The sequence below is a fragment of the Anas platyrhynchos genome, chromosome 18 (assembly GCF_047663525.1).
Source record: "Anas platyrhynchos isolate ZD024472 breed Pekin duck chromosome 18, IASCAAS_PekinDuck_T2T, whole genome shotgun sequence".
In the NCBI taxonomy this organism is placed as follows: Eukaryota; Metazoa; Chordata; class Aves; order Anseriformes; family Anatidae; genus Anas; species Anas platyrhynchos.
The window spans coordinates 8,070,497-8,087,177 of record NC_092604.1 but is presented as its reverse complement, the minus strand read 5'-3'; the positions used below and the strand labels follow the sequence as shown (position 1 = coordinate 8,087,177).

The 16,681-nt window shown below is 68.0% G+C and overlaps 4 protein-coding genes across 16 annotated transcripts; all 4 read right to left on the bottom strand.

The window, feature by feature from the left end:
* Positions 1 to 33: 33 nt before the first annotated feature.
* On the bottom strand, positions 34 to 5,576 carry ST6GALNAC6 (ST6 N-acetylgalactosaminide alpha-2,6-sialyltransferase 6). 7 transcript variants are annotated; one of them, XM_038165002.2, is made up of 7 exons: positions 4,701 to 4,807; positions 3,651 to 3,800; positions 2,896 to 2,960; positions 2,161 to 2,340; positions 1,643 to 2,040; positions 1,324 to 1,431; positions 887 to 1,239 (listed from the first exon to the last, which is right to left on the bottom strand). In XM_038165002.2, exons 3-7 carry the CDS (start codon positions 2,908 to 2,910, stop codon positions 1,032 to 1,034), a joined length of 909 nt encoding a protein of 302 aa, XP_038020930.2. In that variant the 5' UTR covers positions 2,911 to 2,960; positions 3,651 to 3,800; positions 4,701 to 4,807; the 3' UTR covers positions 887 to 1,031. The 7 variants fall into 7 exon arrangements, with proteins under 7 accessions (XP_038020927.2, XP_038020930.2, XP_038020929.2 ...); XM_038165001.2 differs by having other exon boundaries at positions 4,641 to 4,791; XM_038165004.2 differs by having other exon boundaries at positions 887 to 1,221; positions 4,641 to 4,790.
* ST6GALNAC4 (ST6 N-acetylgalactosaminide alpha-2,6-sialyltransferase 4) lies at positions 5,542 to 8,251 on the bottom strand. Of its 2 annotated transcripts, none has more exons than XM_038165005.2 (6): positions 8,093 to 8,251; positions 7,676 to 7,761; positions 7,072 to 7,248; positions 6,538 to 6,950; positions 6,308 to 6,415; positions 5,542 to 6,227 (listed from the first exon to the last, which is right to left on the bottom strand). In XM_038165005.2, exons 2-6 carry the CDS (start codon positions 7,685 to 7,687, stop codon positions 6,038 to 6,040), a joined length of 900 nt encoding a protein of 299 aa, XP_038020933.1. In that variant the 5' UTR covers positions 7,688 to 7,761; positions 8,093 to 8,251; the 3' UTR covers positions 5,542 to 6,037. The 2 variants fall into 2 exon arrangements, with proteins under 2 accessions (XP_038020933.1, XP_038020934.1); XM_038165006.2 differs by having other exon boundaries at positions 7,676 to 7,772; positions 8,093 to 8,235.
* A 626-nt stretch (positions 8,252 to 8,877) lies between these two features.
* PIP5KL1 (phosphatidylinositol-4-phosphate 5-kinase like 1) lies at positions 8,878 to 13,280 on the bottom strand. Of its 6 annotated transcripts, XM_072025307.1 has the most exons (10): positions 12,867 to 13,174; positions 12,655 to 12,744; positions 12,325 to 12,516; positions 12,194 to 12,244; positions 11,979 to 12,127; positions 11,746 to 11,870; positions 11,541 to 11,667; positions 11,132 to 11,229; positions 10,931 to 11,028; positions 8,878 to 10,855 (listed from the first exon to the last, which is right to left on the bottom strand). In XM_072025307.1, exons 2-10 carry the CDS (start codon positions 12,655 to 12,657, stop codon positions 10,400 to 10,402), a joined length of 1,299 nt encoding a protein of 432 aa, XP_071881408.1. In that variant the 5' UTR covers positions 12,658 to 12,744; positions 12,867 to 13,174; the 3' UTR covers positions 8,878 to 10,399. The 6 variants fall into 6 exon arrangements, with proteins under 6 accessions (XP_071881408.1, XP_071881409.1, XP_071881407.1 ...); XM_072025308.1 differs by lacking the exon at positions 12,655 to 12,744 and having other exon boundaries at positions 13,156 to 13,280; XM_072025306.1 differs by having other exon boundaries at positions 12,655 to 13,174.
* A 91-nt stretch (positions 13,281 to 13,371) lies between these two features.
* On the bottom strand, positions 13,372 to 15,198 carry DPM2 (dolichyl-phosphate mannosyltransferase subunit 2, regulatory). Its single transcript, XM_027471017.3, has 4 exons — positions 15,059 to 15,198; positions 14,857 to 14,946; positions 14,192 to 14,294; positions 13,372 to 13,883 (listed from the first exon to the last, which is right to left on the bottom strand). The coding sequence occupies exons 1-4, from the start codon at positions 15,059 to 15,061 to the stop codon at positions 13,825 to 13,827; spliced, it is 255 nt and encodes an 84-aa protein (XP_027326818.1). The 5' UTR covers positions 15,062 to 15,198; the 3' UTR covers positions 13,372 to 13,824.
* Between the last annotated feature and the right edge of the window lie 1,483 nt (positions 15,199 to 16,681).

Below are 16,681 nucleotides of genomic sequence, written 5' to 3'. Positions count from 1 at the left end.
CGGCCCCCCAAAAACGCAGCCCGGAGTCAGGGCCCAAGGCAACAGACTGCAGCAAGGTTTATTCTGTACAAATCACTACAAAACGCGGGGTGACCCCCCCATGGGGCTGAGCCCCCCCCCCGGGGGTAACCCCGACAGCACAGGGGGTGTGCATCCCCCCTCCGCCCCCCCCGCTGCCACGGCCCCAGGGAAACTGAGGCACGGCGCTGCGCTCTGCTGGGGCTCAGCACCCAAACACGCCACTTGGAGGGATTTTCCCCCAATTTTCCAGTGCCAGGAGATAAACAACAGCCCCCCCCCTAAGCGTGGGGGGGGTGCATGGCCCCCCACCACCACCACCACGCACTCAGTTTGGGGAGGGAAAACGAGTACAGACAGCGGGACAAGGAGGTGGGGGGGGAGAAAAAAGAGAAAAACCCAAGCCCCAAATTCCCATTGTGCCGATAGAAAAGGTTTTGGCAGTGTGCCCCCCCCCCGCAGCGAGCACGGGGCCGGGGGTTTTTGGGGTGGGCACCCCGTGGGTGGATCCTTACCTGGGTGGCAGGGCAGGGCCCCCCCTCTGGGGGCGACGCCACCGAAAACGTCAGGATTTGTGCCGGGGGGGCTGGGGCTGGCAGTGCAGGGGGTGGCAGAGGGGAGTAAAACGGGGAGGGGGTCTCCAAAATTTTGCCGTGAAAGCAATGCAGCCCCTACGGTGCCCCCGGGTGTGCTTGCGGGGCGGTGGGCTGTGAGGCAGATGGGGAGGTTTGGAGCTGGATTAAATCAGTGCAGGATTTAACCCCCGTGCGGTGTCCCCACGGCTCCCCTGCCCGCTGTCCCACGGGAGGGGACACGCCACCCCAAAACCCTTCACCCCACGGGCACGAGGAGCCCTTGGGCACAGCGGTGGCAGGCGGTCCTCGACGGCTCCAACAGCTCCGGGGCGCACAGCGTGGCCTGGACCCCATCCCATGGAGACCCCAACCCATGGAGACCCCACCCCAAAGGGACCCCGTTCCCGTCCCCGAGGGTCCCCGCTCGGCGCGGCCGCCCTATGGCCAGGCGGGGTGGGAGAAGGTGATGTTGTAGAGGCCGGCCCAGCTGGCGAAGACGCGCTTCTCGGTGATGAAGCGGTGGTGGTTGCCCCGGCGGCTGCGCTCGTTGTGGATGTAGGTGGTGCACTCGTCGGGGCCCTTGGGCTCGTAGTAGTGGTAGGCCATGCGGCGGGGCTGCGGCCTCCGGCTGCGGGCAGAGAGCGGGCTGAGCCCCCCAGGGATGAGGATTTGGGGTTTTTGGGGTTTGTGGGGTGGGGACAGGGTGGGGGGGTGACGGGGGGCGCCGTACCTGCAGTAGTTGGGGGGCACCATGCCGTAGACGTGGATGGTGTCGCACAGCTCCACCGCGATCACCATGGTGAACCAGCCCGTGCTGAGCCACGAGCGCGACTTCTCCCTGGGGCACGGCGCGGGGGGGAAACGAGGCCACAATGTAGACACAACGACCCCCCCTAAATCTCCACAAATCCCCCTGAGTCCCCTCAAAAACCCCCAAATCCCCCCAGCCTGACACCGCAGCCAACCCCACGGAGCAGCCCCGGGAGCCGGCCCTGCCTTTTGTCCCCACCACCATTGGGGACGAGGTGCCGGGGGAGGCCCCGAGGTACCTGTCCTTCCCCGTCTCCCCCCGGAACAGCTCATCCAGCTGCCTCATGCGGCGGGGGGACACGACGTAGGCCGTCATGTTGGGGAAGGAGGCCCCGACGCGCTGGATGATCTTCAGCAGGCTCTTCTGCATCTTGGCGGGCGGCCCCCAGAAGATGAGGACGGTCTCCGGGGTCTTGTTGACGAACTCCTGGGGCCGCTTCAGCACGCGGTAGACGCTGGAGTGGGCCACCACGCGGAACGTCGTCTTGTTGCCCACATCGACCTCGTAGCCCGTGGTGGGGGCGTCGTTCATGCGGATGGCGCACTCGGCCTGGTCGATCTCGGAGCCCAGGCGGGTGCCCAGGAGGTGGCTGGAGCTGGTGACGATGACGCACTGGTGGCAGTGGGCGCTCAGGCTCTGGGGATGACCAACGGGGTCAGAGGGGGAATTTTTGGGTGTCCCACCAACGGGGACAGTGCTGCTGGGTGCCACCACGGGGCAGTGAGTGCCCACCATGATGTCCCAACCCCGCCGTACCTTGTTCCCGGAGACGGGCAGGTACCCGCTGCTCACCCCCCATCGCCGCAGGTCGGGGGGCCGGCGGGCTCGGCCCCGCAGGGCGCCGTAGGGGAAGACCTCGGTCCCGTTGCTGGAGCTGTAGATGATCAGCAGCATGAGCAGGGCAAAGAGGACCACGAAGACGGCGGCGCGCTGGCTCTGCGGGCGGGGGGACAGCGTCAGGTGCCGGCTCCCAGAGGGGATGGAGATGGGAGAACCCCCGGGGTGCCGGCGCCCCGACACGCTCCCCCCTCGCCGGCTGTGGGTTTAGCAGGAGCTGCCCCCACGCTCTGCTGCAGAGCCCTCCCCCGGCCACGCTCAGCTGCTTCCAGATATTAAAGAACAACACCCGAGGCCGTGGGGAGGCACCGAGCGGCGCGGTGCTGCGAGGGGGGCAGCGAGGAGGCACAGGAATAGGGTCGGGGATGGGGACAGGGATGGGGACATCTCTCCCCTTCCCCTCTCGGCCACGTGCCACTGCCCCAGCCCCCTCTGGATAACAGAACAGCCCCAGAGCTGGGAGGAGGATGGAGGAGGAGTGTTTGCTGCTGTGAATAATGCTCCGAGAGGCAGGAGAGCTGCCAGGAAGGTCCCAGGCCGGGGCAGCCCCTGCTTGGCACTGGCACGGCCACCCCAATCCCAGCCCCGCAGGCTGGTTTTTAGGGGGGCTCCACAGACCCCCATGGGATGCCCAGCACCGTGCCCGGCTCTCACCGTGCTGCCGCTCATGTCTCCCGGCCGGCCTCAGTGCACAGCGATCGCTGGCGTCCTGCGAGCACCTGCAAGGCACGCGGTCACCCCAAAAAGCACCACAACGGGGGGCACGTCCCCAAAACGAGCCGCACGTGACGGGCTGATCCCCAAACCAGGCTGAGCTCTGGGCAGGATGGATTATCCCAGTGCCGCTGGGGCGAAAGCCACGCGATTCAACGCCGGATCAGCCCCCCCCTGCCTCAGGTGAGCGGGATCTCCCAGCAGAATCCCATTAAAACGGCCACGGGGTGGGTGCACCCAGGGATGCCCGCCCTGCGGGGGACCCGATTTTCTCCCCCCTCACCCTGCCCTGATTAATATTTGGAAGTCCTCCACCGTGAGTCACCGCCTAGTACTCAAGAGCAATTAGAAATAGAAAAAAAAAAAAAAACAAAAAAACACGAAGCCTCTTTACTGACTGCCTTGGGAGGAGCCGGGATGGAAAATTACACAGCAGCTGGTGTTTAACCCTCCTGGGGGGCCTCGAAGGGCTTTCAGGGCTGGTGTCGCTGCCCAGGAAGGTGCCAACAGCTGGGGAATGGCCGCGTTTTACGGTGCCCCCACCCCATGGAGAAAGGTCGGTGCCAGGAGGTCCCATCCCCGCACGGGGCAGGGCACGGCACAGCACGGGACGCAGGTGCCAGGGGTGGGGGTGCCAGCTCCGGGCCCCCATTTTGGGTTTTGCTGCGGGTGACCCCAGCACGGGGGTCCCTTACCTGGCCCAGGGAGTTCATCTGCAGCGGGTGGGGAGCGGTGCCGGGGGGGCCTCGTCCGCCTCCTCCTCCCCGCGCGCCCCCCGAGCTGCGGGGTGCTGCCGGGCCCCTCCAGCCGGCGCCAGGGCCATGGTGGCACCGGGGGTCACATCGCTGCCGTGCCGGGGAAGCGCTGAGCCAGCCCGGCTCCCCACACTGCCAGCCGCCCCCAAATCCACCCCCACACCCCCCCCCCCCCAGTGCAAACCCGCCCACAGCTCCGGCGCGCAGCCCCTGCCGCCCCCCCGTGTCACCCCGCTATGCCAGCCCTGCCTGCGCCCCCGCATTTTCGTGCTCTGCCAGGCAAATCCTCCCCCAGCCCAGGATGCAGCTCCCCCCGGTACCCAGGATGAAGCCCCCCTCTTCCTGGGATGCAATCCCCTGGATCCCAGAATGCAATCCCCTGGTTCCTGGGATGCAGCCCCCCCAGTTCCTGGGATGCAATCCCCCCAGTTCCCATAAAACAGCCCCCCCAGTACCCGGGAAGCAGCTCTCCCAGCTCCCAGGATGCAACCCCCCCATTCCTGGGGTGCAATTCCCCGGTTCCCAGGTTGCAAACCCCCCCGTTCCCAGGATGCAACCCCCCCAGATTCCCAGGGTGCAGCCCCCCCGGTACCCACGATGCAACCCCCCAGATTCCCAGCACGCAGCCCCCCATTCTCCCGGGATGCAGCCCCCCGGTTCCCTTGATGCAGCCCCAATTCTCGGGACGCACCCCCCCCTGTTCCCAGAACGCAGCCCCCTCCCTTTCCGTCATGCAACCCCCCCGGTGCCCGGGAATCCCCTATAACCCCCCCTTCCCTCCCACCCCCCCGGCAGCCCCCATTGCATTTCCCATGCAGGCCGGGGCCCGGAGCCACCCGAGCCCGGTGCGCGCTGCCCCCCGCCTTGGCCGTGCCCGTGCAGCGCCCCCTTTTTCCCCCCCCCCGGTCCCGGTGCCAGCCCCGCACCCACCGACCGACGGACAGCCCCACAGCCCCACGGACAGCCCCACGGACAGCCCGACCCACGGACCACCCGCTCCGCTGCGCACTGCGCCGCCGCCGCCGCTGCTGCGCGCACCCGGGGCTCGCCGGCCGCGCGCGCGCGCGCACACGCTGCCCGGGGCGGGGACGCGCTGGGGGGGATCCAAGCACCGCCCGCCCCGATGGGGCGCGCATGGGGTGCACCGGGGGGGCGTGGGTGGCTGGGGGTGCCCCTGGGTGCGCGGGTGCCCGTGGGTGCGCGGCATTTATGGGGTGGCGCAGCGCTGCGCCCCCTCGGCACCCCACTGATTTTGGGGGGGCTGCGAGGTCCTGATGCGGTACGGAGCCCACGGACCCACTCGGGGCCATCCCCGGGGTTTTTGGCTCTGCTGCGGAGCGGGGCCGAGGAGCTCCCCGGCTTCTGCTGCGAGCGCCGTGTGTGGGGAGCGGCGCTGCCAAAACCCCCCGGAACAGCCCCAAAGCGGCAGGTGCCGGCTGAAATGGGAGTGAACATGACCCCAGCCCAGCACCCCACAGCTCTGCCGCCCCGCTCACCACCCCGTCCGTCCCAGGAGCCGTTCATCAGCGCCCTGCACGCTGTGCCCACGGCTCGCCCCCTCTCTCTGGGCACACAGCCACATCAGGGCCAGCTCCTGTCCCATAGCACCGCCACCCCTGCGTCCCAAATAACCCCTTCCAGTGCCCTGCTCCGTGTTGGGCCCTGCTCTAACCCCGAGCATCAAATCCCTGTTGTATTTATAGCCCGGCAGCGCACGAGGTGCTGGCAGCCCCCAGCTGCCCCCCTTGTCCCCCCCTGCTCCCATCCCCACGCGCCTGCCACCCGCGCACCTCCGGCTCCTGTCACCGCCGCGGCCGCAGCGCGGGGCCCGTGGAATTAGGAAGGCTTTAATGGAGTTTGCTTTGGTCTCGGTCCAAGGGCACTTGTGACAAGGCAACTCAGAGCTCCCAGGGCACGTGGCCCTGGGCTGGGGGGCAGGAGGCACGCAGAGCCCTGCCCTGGGGGCAGTTTGGGGACAGTCCGGGGGGACAGCCCGGCCCCATTCCCTGTGCCCCACATGTGGCACCAGGTCCCGCGGCACTGGGGCTCCATCCTGGGCCAAGGCAGTGGCCGGAGGGGGCTGAGTTTCCCCTCCTCACGTCACCAAACGCTGAATCCCACAGCAAGCATCCATCTGGTGGTGCCGGTGAGGTCCCCTTGTGTCCAAGGCAGCTTGGTGCCTGCAGCTGGGGCTCAGTGGGTCCAGCCCCGTCCCCAATGTGCTTGTACGGGGTGGGGGTCCCCCCGCTGCCACCCACACACCCACCAGACCTGGGGGGGCCTCCAACCACGGCACGGGCAGGGCTGAGGCAGCCACGGTGCCGCTCCTAGCCGCCCGCCCACGACGGGTGGGTGAAGACGATGTCCCTCCTCTTGGCCCAGCGGGAGAAGATGGCTTTCTCGGTGATGAAGCGGTGCCCGGCGCGGGGCGCCCGCTCGTGCGCCAGGTACATCCTGCACTCATCCAGCCGGCCCTTCTCGAAGTAGTGGTAAGGCACGCTCGTGTGGTTCTTCTCCCTGGCGGCACAGGGAGGAAGCTGAGCGGGATGCGGCCCCCCCGCTGCCCGGCGCCACCAGCAGCCCCCCTGGCCCCGCACCTGCAGTAGTTTTCGCTGACCATGCCGAAGACGCGGATGCGCTCGCACAGCTCCATGGCCAGGATCATGGTGAACCAGCCCGTGCTCAGGAAGGAGCCCGACTTCACCCTGCAACGCACAGGCGGCCGCGCTGGAGGACGGACGGGCAGACGGGCGGGCGGACAGACGGACACCCAGCAGGGGCTCGGCCAGAGCAGGGGGCTCAGCGCCCCCGGGGGGGTCCGCGGTACCTGTTCTTCCCCGTCTCGTTCTGGAAGACGTCGTCGCAGTAGGCCATCTTCTCCTCGGTCAGGGTGTAGATCTGCAGGTGCGGGTACATCTCCATCACCTTCAGCAGCGCCCGGTAAGTGGGGCCCCCCTTCTCCCGGCTCATCTTTTTGGAGGGCCCCCAGATGACGTAGACGGTCTCCTGGGACTGCTGGAAGAAGTAGGGCTGGTTCCTCAGCAGCAGCGGGACGCTGGTGTGCGACACCACGCGGACGGTGCTCCGCGCCCCCACGTCCTCCTCGTAGCCGGCGGTGGGCGCGTGGTTCATGCGCAGGACGCACTCCTGCCCGTCGATGGCCTGCCCCAGGCGCGAGCCCAGCATCTGCCCCGAGCTGGAGACGACGGCGCAGCGGTGGCACGGCGCTCGCCGCAGCGGCTGCGGGGACACGCGCCGTCAGCACGGCCCCCTCCAGGTGCCAGCGCTTCCCCCGAGGAAGGGGGAAACCGAGGCATTGGGGGAACGGTGGTCGGGCTGTCCCCTCCCCGTCCCCACGCACCTGCCCGTCAGGGACGCGGCTGTACCCCTGGAAGCTGAGCACGGCGGGCGCAGCGTACGCGGGGCCATCCCAGCGCTGCGCCGCCCGGCAGCAGGGCCGCAGGCAGGCGAGGGAGCAGAGCAGGACGTAGAGCACGGAGACGGCGGCCACGCACACCAGGGCGAGGAAGAAGCGGAGCTGGAAGCAGAGCGGGGATGGTTCTCCAGGCCCAGGCTACGTGCGCCTGCCCCGTGTGGGGTGCCCGGGGAGGCAGCGGGACGCCTCGCGGCAAAACCAGGCTCTCGGGGGGAGGACGCACGGGCTCGGGCGCTCGCTGGGGTGGGGACGAGGAGCCGCCGGTGCCTGCGCGTGACTCACTTCCTGCACGCAGCCAGACCCACGCGCTGCATGGCTGCGAGCCGTGGGGCTGAGCTCCCCAAATCGTGCCAGGCTCGGGCCCCTGCTCCCACTCTGGGGTCCAAGGGGGTGCCGAGAGCCCAGCGGGGCGGCCGGGCAGGGCCCTGCCCCGGTGCCCCAGTGTGGGGTTTGGGGTGAGCAGCCCCGTGATGCCCACGGGTCCACCCCGGCCCCGTAGCCCCCCGCTCCCGGCACCCCGGGTACTCACCAGCGTCTTCATCCTGCTGGGTGAGGGCGGCCGGCGGGGGTCCCGCGGGGGCAGCCGGCGTTACCTGGGGGGTCGCGGCACGCAGCCTGCATGCAGGCTGGGGTCAGTGGGATAGGGAGGGGGGAAAGGAAAGGGGCTGGTGCCTGGTTGCCCCCCATCACGGCTGGAGACCCCACTGGGACCCCCCGGTACCCCAACACCCCCCTCCCCGCGCTCATGCCCCCCCCCTATGCCCAGAACCTCCCCCATCCCCGGGACGTTCCCTTTGAACCGTGTCCCCCACCGAACCCCCAGGACCCCCCGCTCTACCATCACCTCCCCAAACCCAGCTCCCACCCCCCCATCCCATAACCGCTTCCTCCTCCCCCCCCCTCCCCGGGGCTGGGAGCGCAGCCCAGGCCCCGGCCCCCCCCTCACCGAGCCGGGAGCCCCCGCGGGGGCTGCAGCGGGAGCGGGGGTGCCGCTGCCCGGCCCCCGGGACCACCGCCGGGCCCCGCATCCCCGCTGCACCGGGCTGCGCTGCCCCGAGCCGGGCTGGCGCCGCCGCGCCGGGGCGGAGCGGAACCGAGCGGGCACTGCCGGGACCGCCCCCGCGGGGGGAGCCTCGGCATCGCGCCCCGCCGCCCGGCTCCCGGGACCGGCCCCTGCACCAGCCCCGGGATCGTCCTGGTGCGCCCTGGTACCAGCCCCGGGACAGGATCCGGGATCAGCCCCGGGACCCTCCCGGTGCGCCCTGGTGCCAGCCCCGGGACCGTCCTGGTGCTTTGGTTTGAGCCCCGGGACCGGCCCCGGTATCAGCCCCGGTGCGCCCTGGTACCGGCTGCGGTGCCGTCCCGGTGCGCCCCGGTCCCAGCCCCGGTCCCCTCCCGGTGCGCCAAAGCCCCGGTCCCGGTCCCAGCCCGGTGCGCCCCGGCCCCGAGCCGCCCCCCGCAGCCCCCGGAGCCGCCCCCAGCCCCCGGCAGCGCTCCCGTGCGCCCCCCGAGCGCTCGCCCATGCACCAGCCCCCGGGGCAGAGCCGGCCCCGGCCCCGGTCCCCGTCCATCCCCTGCGCCCCTGTCCCCGGTCTGCGTCCCCCGGGTCCGACAGAGCCAGGACGGGCCCCGTCCCCCGTCCCCCGTCCCCACTCCTCTGCCCCCTCCTGCGGTGCCCTCCCAGCTCTCTCCCCAGCCTGGGGGTCCCCGCAGCCCCCCCCCGCCGGTCCCTCCACGTCCCCAAATCCCGCTCTCACCCCCGTGCCCCCCAGCCCGGAGCGGCTCACCGCACTCAGGGGCAGCAGCACTGCCCTGGGGGGTATTTGGGGAGCGGGGCTGGGGCAGGTTGGCCTCCTGGTGCCCCTGTCCTGGCCGATGGCTTCAGGGGGCCACCCGCCACCCACCTGCCCGTCCCTGCAGCCCCTGGCACGGGGGCCAAGGCGCAGAGCACCTGCAGGAACCGCCTGCTCACAGCTGCCAGATGCACCTTGCATTTGTTTTTCCAGGGAGAAGACAAGGAAATAAGAGAAACAACCTCTGTACTGGGGCTGCGTGGCAGGGGGTGGGAGCTGGGGAGCTGCAGGGGGGGGTCTGGGAGCAGAGCCCAGCGGCTCCCCGATGCCAGAGGGAAACCAGTGCCGGGCACCCCAAAAGGGACCTGCTGCTGGTGGTCGGAGCTGGGCCGTGAGCGGTGCTGGGTGGGCCTTGGGGAGAGCAGAGTGAAGGAAAAAAATGCTGCGCCCCTGCAGCTGGGGGAGAGAGGGCTGAGGTGCAAGGAACAGCGCGGCAGCCAGTGCGTCAGCACAGGAGGAGGGCAGGAGCTGCCCCGCAGCCCACGGAGGAGCCCACTCAGGAGCTGGAAGCCTGCGGGGCCCCGTGCTGGAGCCGTCGCTGTCCTTAGCGCAGCCCCTGAGCTCCGTCCTTGTATCTTCTCCCCCAATTTGAGGTGTTGGGCTGAACACACCACCTCGAAGCCGGTTCCCCCATCCCAACAGGCTTCAGCAGGGATGGAAGAAGCAGCGACGGTGGCATGGGACACCACGTCTGCACAGGGGACCCCATCCACCAGCCCTCCCGTGATGGACTGGAGCACCCACCTACCCTTGGACATCCCACGCCAGGCACAAATGGCTCCCAAATTGCCAGCCGTGGATTTTCTTCAATCCTTCAGCTCGCTCGGAGGTGGCTGCGTCCCTCAGGGCCGCAGTTTGGGCTGCCCAGCCTCGCAGCAGCAGCGCCACGGGGAGGGTTTGGTTTTTCTCCACCGTGTTTCCGCCTTCTTCTCGTGCCCAGGATGCAGGCAACAGGGCAGGGGGTGGCCCTGCGGCACCTTGGCAGGGGAACATGGGGTGTTGCCACGGCGCATGGGCTGTGCTGGATGCGGGGTGTGAGACCCCATGCCGATTTGGGGAGTGCTGGTGGGGGCACGGCGTGAGTGGGGCCGGATCCTGCACAGCGACAGGGACATCGGCCCACGGGAGGGGGTCCTGAAAGGGGAAGGGCACAATGGGGCATGGGGCTGCACCCAGAAACAGCCCCCTGGGGTGGGGACACCCTGCTGCCCCCCGAGAGAGGCTGCGAGGGGGGAAACTGAGGCACAAAGCGTGGTGCTGAGGGCACCTGGAGCTGCACGGGGCACACCCAGCGCCCTGACCTTCAGCCTGGGCTGGAGCACGGCCACCTCGTGGTGCCGCCGCCTGCTCCCCGGGGTTATTTTTAGGGCCGCTGCCCTTTGCAGCCCGGCATTCCCCGCTTATCCCACGGGGAGCCAAACGCCCCGAGGTGGGCACAGAGCCCCACGAGGCTCAGCCCAGGGCAGGGACAGGGCAGCATTTCTGGGGACACTTCTGGGCAGGCGAGGGGGTGGTGTCCACATCCCAGATAACAAATCTCCGCTCAGCTTCTGGCACAGGAATGGGTTTTTTAGGCGAGCCCCGAGCGTGGCCGTCACTCGCTGTGCGCTTCCACCCACTGGCACAGCCGCCGGGCGTAGGCAGCGGGGGGCATGGTGGAGAAGGACCCGTCCCGGTAGCGGATCCTCTTCCAGAGGTGCTCGAGGCGCCGGCGGAAGGTGTAGGAGGTGAAGAGATCCACCAGCCCCACCGAGTAGCGCCGCTGCGGCCCGTCGATGCAGTGCAGGGGGTTGCTGCCTCCGGGCAGGTTCTGGCTCAGCTCCGAGCCCTGCAGGACGTGGCACGGCACCGGGGACCTGCGGGGAAGCAAGCAGGGGGCTCAGCCCCCCCAAAAAACGAAGCAGGGGGTCCCCTCGCCGGGCAGCACTCACCGTGCCGTGAGCCTGTCGGGGAGCGGGGGCCGCACGGCCAGCAGCAGGCTGTAGTCCAGCACCCGCAGCTCCTCCAGGAAGCGGCTGTCCAGCTCCAGCTGCCGCAGCAGCCACGGCCGCTGGGAGCCTGCGGCACGCGGGGCAGCCTCAGCCCCCCCCCGTGCCTCGCCGTGTCCCCCCCACGTGCCCCCCACGCCTTACCCAGCACCAGGGACTTGCCCTCGAAGTTGAGGTCCTTCAGCACCACGGCGCTCGCGGGCTCGGCCCAGCGGTCCACGCTGCAGCCCTTGATGTCGTACCTGGGGGGGGGGCAGCGGCTCCGTGCCCACAGACAGCCCGGCACGGGGGGGATGGCCCCGGACAGATGGACACCAGGCACCAAGGACAGACGGACACCACGTTCCCCAGGACACACGGACACCACGCACCAAGGGCAGGCGCCAAACAGAACCTGGCTTTGCCAGGACAGACGGACATGGCACGCCCTGGGACAACAGGACGCAGCCACCCCCAGGACGGACAGACAGACGTGTGAAGCACACAGCAGACGGACCCCAGGCCCGGCAGGACAGACAGACGGACGCCCCAGCCCTGCCCTTCCCCGACTCACCTCTCGAGGATCCCCTCGTCGGGGAAGAAGACGCTCAGCGTGACGGTGAAGTAGCGCTGGGGACAGGGCAGGGCTGCGATGGGGGCACCTGCCCTGCTCCGGCGGGGCACGACGATGCTGTGGGCACCTGGGGCGAGCGCCGTGAGGCCGTGGGCACCCCCAAATCCCCCCCTGGGATCCCCAATTCCCCCCTGGCCGCCCTCACCCAGCAGGCGGACGAGCAGCGAGTGCGGGAACGCCTCGAGGTGCCGCAGGTAGCGGGGCAGGTTGGCGAGCAGGAGGCGCATCTCCTGCTTGGTCTGCGTCTTCAGGAAGAAGCGTTTGTCCTGCCTGGGGTGGGCAAGACGTGCCTGGGGGGCACCGGGGGCGGCCAGGAACCCCGGGGGCACCCGCAGCACCCCGCACCCCACTGCAGGGGGATTCCCCGGCGCCGCTCACGTCAGGAAGAAGCGGGCTTTGCTCTTGGAGTTGCTGACGAACTGGAAGTACCGCGAGCTCAGCGCCGCCTGGTACAGCTCCTCCGGCAGCCCCAGCGCGCGCCGCAGGCGGGCAAAGGCCGGCCCGGCGTAGGTGAGCAGCTCAAAGCCCTGCGGTGGCACGCGGTGAGACACGGCACGGCCACGGGGGCACGGTGGCAACCCCACAGCTCCTACCTCGTGCGGCTGCCTCAGCACTGCCGCGAAGTCACTGTCGCAGGGGGTGTCCTAGGGGGGGACGCACGGGGGTGAGCGGGTCCCCAGGGGGGGAAGTGTGGGACCCCCGGTGGGTGCAGGGGGGTGCTCACCGCGGGCGGGTGGTCAATGGCAGCCTGGGTGGCAGCGCGGAGCCCCATGCGCAGGCGGCAGGTGAGGAGGTGGAATTGGTGCTCGGGGCCGATCTCGAAGAGGCCGAATTTGTGCTGTTGGGGGGTTCGCGGGGACAGGCGGAGACCCCCAGCACGTGGGCGGCTCGCTGGGGTCCCTTCTGTCACGGCAGCCTGGGGGGGGAAACGGGGTGCCCGTGGTGGCTGTGGGGTGGGGTGAGGGGGCCCCGGCCCCTTCCAGCTCACTCCTGACAGCCCCCAGCCCCCCCGTGCTCCCACCCCGCTGCCCTCCCCAGCCCAGGGACCGCTCACCATGGCCCCTGGCAGCGTCACTGTCCCCTCACTGTCCCAGCAGCCGGCTCCCTGCCATCAGAGCCCCACAGGAGCCCGCAGCTGGGGGACCTGTGGGTGGCAGGATGAGGACACGCGGTGTGAGCAGTGCATGGGGTCTGCAGGAGGGCAGGGGCCACGTGGGGGTGATATTTTGGGGTAGATGCACACCCCTGGGGCACCCCAGCCCTCACCAGCACTGGCCACCCAGGCAGGGGTGGTTCAGGGGGCACCGCCCGGCACCGTGCGCGCACGTTCCGTGTCCCCAGAGCCCCTTCCAGGGGGCAGGGCCCCTGCGGAACAGCGCCCCAGGGAAGGAGCAGCACCAGCCCAGAGTTGCCAACACACACAGCCCAATGCTTTCCCCTTGTTGTCTCCAGCCCCCCGAGCCCAAATTCATCTCCCCGAGGCAGGAGAAGAGGCTGGAGCTGCACCCCCAAACGCAGCACGGTAGGAAGACGAAGGTGGAGACCCTGCAGACACCTTTAGCGGGTGGATGCGGTTCCCCCCACAGAGGTGCAGCCAAATGCTCCCTCTGTGAGCCAGGGCACGGCCACGGCCTCAGCTGGATGCTGCAGGAGATGGGGACTGTCCCTGTGAGCCTGGCCTCACCACGGGGCTCTTCTGAAACACCAGAGCCCACAGCAGCACCGTGAGCCCTTCCAACAGGCAAAGGAAGAACACGAGACTGCCTCTTCCTAGCCCAAAATCTTGATTTCTTAATTCACAGTCTTGAATCCGATTAAAAAAAAAAAAACAAAAAAAAATCAGGGAACAAACTGGTGGACACAGCAGGAGCAGAAAGGAAGGGCTACCAAGCACCTGAGGGGTCTGGCTGGGCTGGCTGCACCCCGGCAGCTCCCGCACGGCCCAGCTGAAGCGCAGGGGCTGCACGTAGCCCCCGCTGGGAGCAGCACCCTCAGAGCCAGAGCTCCGGGCCCTCTCCTGGCGAGTCCCGTTGGCCAGTTTTGCTCCCTTTTGGTCAGTAAGTCGTAAACTCCAGGAGGCTGCTGCTTCTCAGGAAGGAATGTGGGGAGGGAGAGCGGCCAGCCCGGCGCTGTGGCTGTGAGCGAGCTGTGGAGGAGGCGGCCGTGCGGTGCTGCAGCCCCTTTCTGGCCGGGGGCCTCCCCCTCATGTCTCACAGCCAGCCCCTCACTCCGATTTCTTGGCGGGCTTCTTGCTCTTCCACGTCACCACCATTATAAAGACACCTGCCACGGGAGAGAACAAATTAGGTCAGAGTATTGCTAATTAGGGGAGCTTTTAAAACACGCCATGATGAGGAACGGAATCTTAGCAGAGAGAGCAAGAAACAAACCCACGTGCAGAGGCTCAAGGAGCCAGCGCCACGCACGTGTGCACACACAGAGCCCACTGCCGGGGTCCCTGCCACACGGAGCTGCTGCAGGAGCCACGGGCAGCGCGTCACAGGCACCGTGCGTTAGCCACCCCCCTGGTAACCCCCTTCTCTCTTCCTCATTTAGAAGGCTTTAATTAGAGCAACCGAAATAACGCTCACCTATAAATAGCAGCAGCAGCAGCCCGGCCACCACGGGGATGATAACGGCGTACTCCCTGGGCAGGAAGAAGCGGTGGATGGCGTGGGCGCTGTCGATGAAGGGCTGCAGAGAGAGAAAGGGGGCGGTCAGCGGGGGGGCACCACCTGCAGGACACACACACACACACACACCTGCAGCCGGCTGGTTTCAAAAGCAGGACGGAAACACCCGGCTGGAGGGGGTTGCTAATTAAAGAGCGGCTGGGCCTACGTGGTGGAGCCCTCACAGCAGCTGCAGAGCCCACGGGGATGGAGGGGAGGCCGGGGGCTCCAGCAGGGCTGGTGAGGGGCGGGCAGGGGCTGGGCACAGCCAGCCCCCAGCACTGCCCAAAGGGAACGGCCGGCACTGACCCTGTTTTATTGAGACCCTGCTGGGATTTGTTCCCTGAGGTCACTGCTGCATTTTGGGGCAATTTGGGGCAATTTGAGGCAATTTGGGGCACTTTGGGGCACTGGGGCCCGCACCACCAACCCTGGGGCAGCCGTGAGGGGAGCCCCGACCCCAGGGGCGATGCCCCCGGCCCCGTGCGTGGCTCCTACACCCGGCACACCCCCGGGGCGGTTTCTCCTCACGGTGCCCCCTCCCCCGGCGCCCCCCGAGCCCTCCCCGTCGCCCCCCCCCGTACCAGCACCACGATCCACAGCGTGTAGTAGGCGAACAGCGCCAGGCTGAAGGCGACCAGGCCGAAGCCCACCGCGCGATCCGTCGCCGTGGCCTGCGAAGGGAGACCGGAGAGGGGGGGAGAGCGTCAGGGGGGGCCCCGGGCCCTGAGTCCCTGGCCCGGCCCCGCAGGCCCCGGTTCAGGCCCAGGCCCAGGCCCCGCTCACCATAGCGACGGGCGCCCCCTGCCCGCGCCGTCCTTCCGGGTTGCTGCCCGCCAATCAGCGCGCCGCCCCCTGGTCACGCTGCCTCCAAGCGGCCAATCAGAGAGGGAGAGCCCGAAAGCGGGGCGCGGGGGGTGGTGGGAAATGTAGGCGCGGCCCCGCCCGGAGTGTGGCGGGAGGCGGAGGGGCAGCGGGGGGGGGGCGAGTGCCTCACACCTCAGCTGAAGCCTCATGGCTCACCCCGTGCCCTCACATCTCACCTGCCTGAACCCTCACATCACACCCCATACCCTCACACCCAACCCCATACCTTCATATCTCACCTGTACCCTATCTCACCTGGACCCTCACACCTCTCCTGTACCCTCATATCACACCTGTGCCCTAACCCCATACCCTCACATGACACCCGTACCCTCACATCTCTCCTGCCTGAACCCTCGTGTCTCACCCCATACCCTCACATCACACCCCATACCCTCACACCTCACCTGAGCCCTCACCCCTAGCCCCATTCCCTCACATCTCACCTGTACCCTTACATCTCACCTGCCTGAACCCTCACACCTCACCTGTACCCTCATATCAAACCTGTACCCTCTCAACTCACCTGCTTGAACCCTCATATCTCACCCTGTACCCTCACCCCTAACCCCATACCCTCACATGACACCCACACATCTCACCTGCCCGAACCTTCATATCTCACCTGTACCCTCATATCACACCCCATACCTTCACACCTCACCTGTGCCCTCACCCCTAACTCCATACCCTCCCATCTCACCCCATACCCTCACATCCCACCTGTAACCTCCTATCTCACCCCTACCCCCATATCTCACCTCTACCCTCACATCCCTCTTTGCCCCAGCTGCCTGTGCCTGGAGCCCTACAGCCCCCAGCTCTTGTAAAGGGAACCCGCCAAGCCCTGGAGCGTGCCCACAGCAGGGCTGCGAAGCTGGTGAGGGGTCTGGAACAGAAGTCCTGTGAACTGGGGGGGTTTGCGCTGTAAGAGGCTTGGGGCAGAGCTCATTGCTCCCTCCAACTGCCTGAAAGGAAGGGGTGGGGAGCTGGGGTCGGCCTCTGCTCTCAGGTAACTGTGGTAGGACCAGAGGGAATGGCCTCAAGCTGTGCCGGGGAGGTTCAGGTTGGAAATGAAGAGACATTTCTGCTTAGAAAGAGCAGTCAGGCACTGGGATGGGTTGCACAGGGAGGTGGGGGAGTCACCGTCCCTGGGGGTGTTCAGGGAGAGGTTGGACGTGGTGCTTGGGGACAGGGTTTGGAGGTGACAGTGGTGGTAGGACCAGGTGATCTTGGAGGGCTTTTCCAACCTTAGAATCACAGAATCACTAAGCCTAGGCCTGGTGCTCCTGTGACCCTGTAGTTGAGTGCTAAATTATGGTGGAGAAAAACCCCCAGTGCTGGGAGCAAATCCCTTGGTGGAAGGCTTGCAGCTCCTGCAGCATCGGTTTCCCCCTCTCCTGCAGCAGCAGGTTTCCATTCCCACAGCCACCTGCTGCTCAGTTCCGAGGGAAGTGACTCATCTTGAGAGCAGCGCGCTCCAACAGCTCCAGCAGGCAGATCTAACATCCTGCCTCGCAGCCGGTTCACTCACAAGGCAGC

Coding starts and splice junctions, on each gene's coding strand:
- ST6GALNAC6 (XM_038164997.2), bottom strand. CDS start 4,846: ATGCGCGCCCCATCGGGGCGGGCGGTGCTTGGATCCCCCCCAGCGCGT. Junction 1,432..1,642: donor GGGGAGACGGGGAAGGACAG/GTACCTCGGGGC, acceptor GCCGTGCCCCAG/GGAGAAGTCGCGCTCGTGGC. Junction 1,240..1,323: donor GTGCCCCCCAACTACTGCAG/GTACGGCGCCCC, acceptor TGGGGGGCTCAG/CCCGCTCTCTGCCCGCAGCC.
- ST6GALNAC4 (XM_038165005.2), bottom strand. Junction 6,951..7,071: donor GCCGCGTCCCTGACGGGCAG/GTGCGTGGGGAC, acceptor GTGTCCCCGCAG/CCGCTGCGGCGAGCGCCGTG. Junction 6,416..6,537: donor AACGAGACGGGGAAGAACAG/GTACCGCGGACC, acceptor TGTGCGTTGCAG/GGTGAAGTCGGGCTCCTTCC.
- PIP5KL1 (XM_072025305.1), bottom strand. CDS start 12,657: ATGGTGAGCGGTCCCTGGGCTGGGGAGGGCAGCGGGGTGGGAGCACGG. Junction 11,029..11,131: donor GGGCAAGTCCCTGGTGCTGG/GTAAGGCGTGGG, acceptor CTGCTGCGGCAG/CTGGAGCTGGACAGCCGCTT. Junction 10,856..10,930: donor CCCGACAGGCTCACGGCACG/GTGAGTGCTGCC, acceptor GCTTCCCCGCAG/GTCCCCGGTGCCGTGCCACG.
- DPM2 (XM_027471017.3), bottom strand. Junction 14,295..14,856: donor CGCTGTGGATCGTGGTGCTG/GTACGGGGGGGG, acceptor CTCTCTCTGCAG/CCCTTCATCGACAGCGCCCA. Junction 13,884..14,191: donor GCTGCTGCTGCTATTTATAG/GTGAGCGTTATT, acceptor CTCCCGTGGCAG/GTGTCTTTATAATGGTGGTG.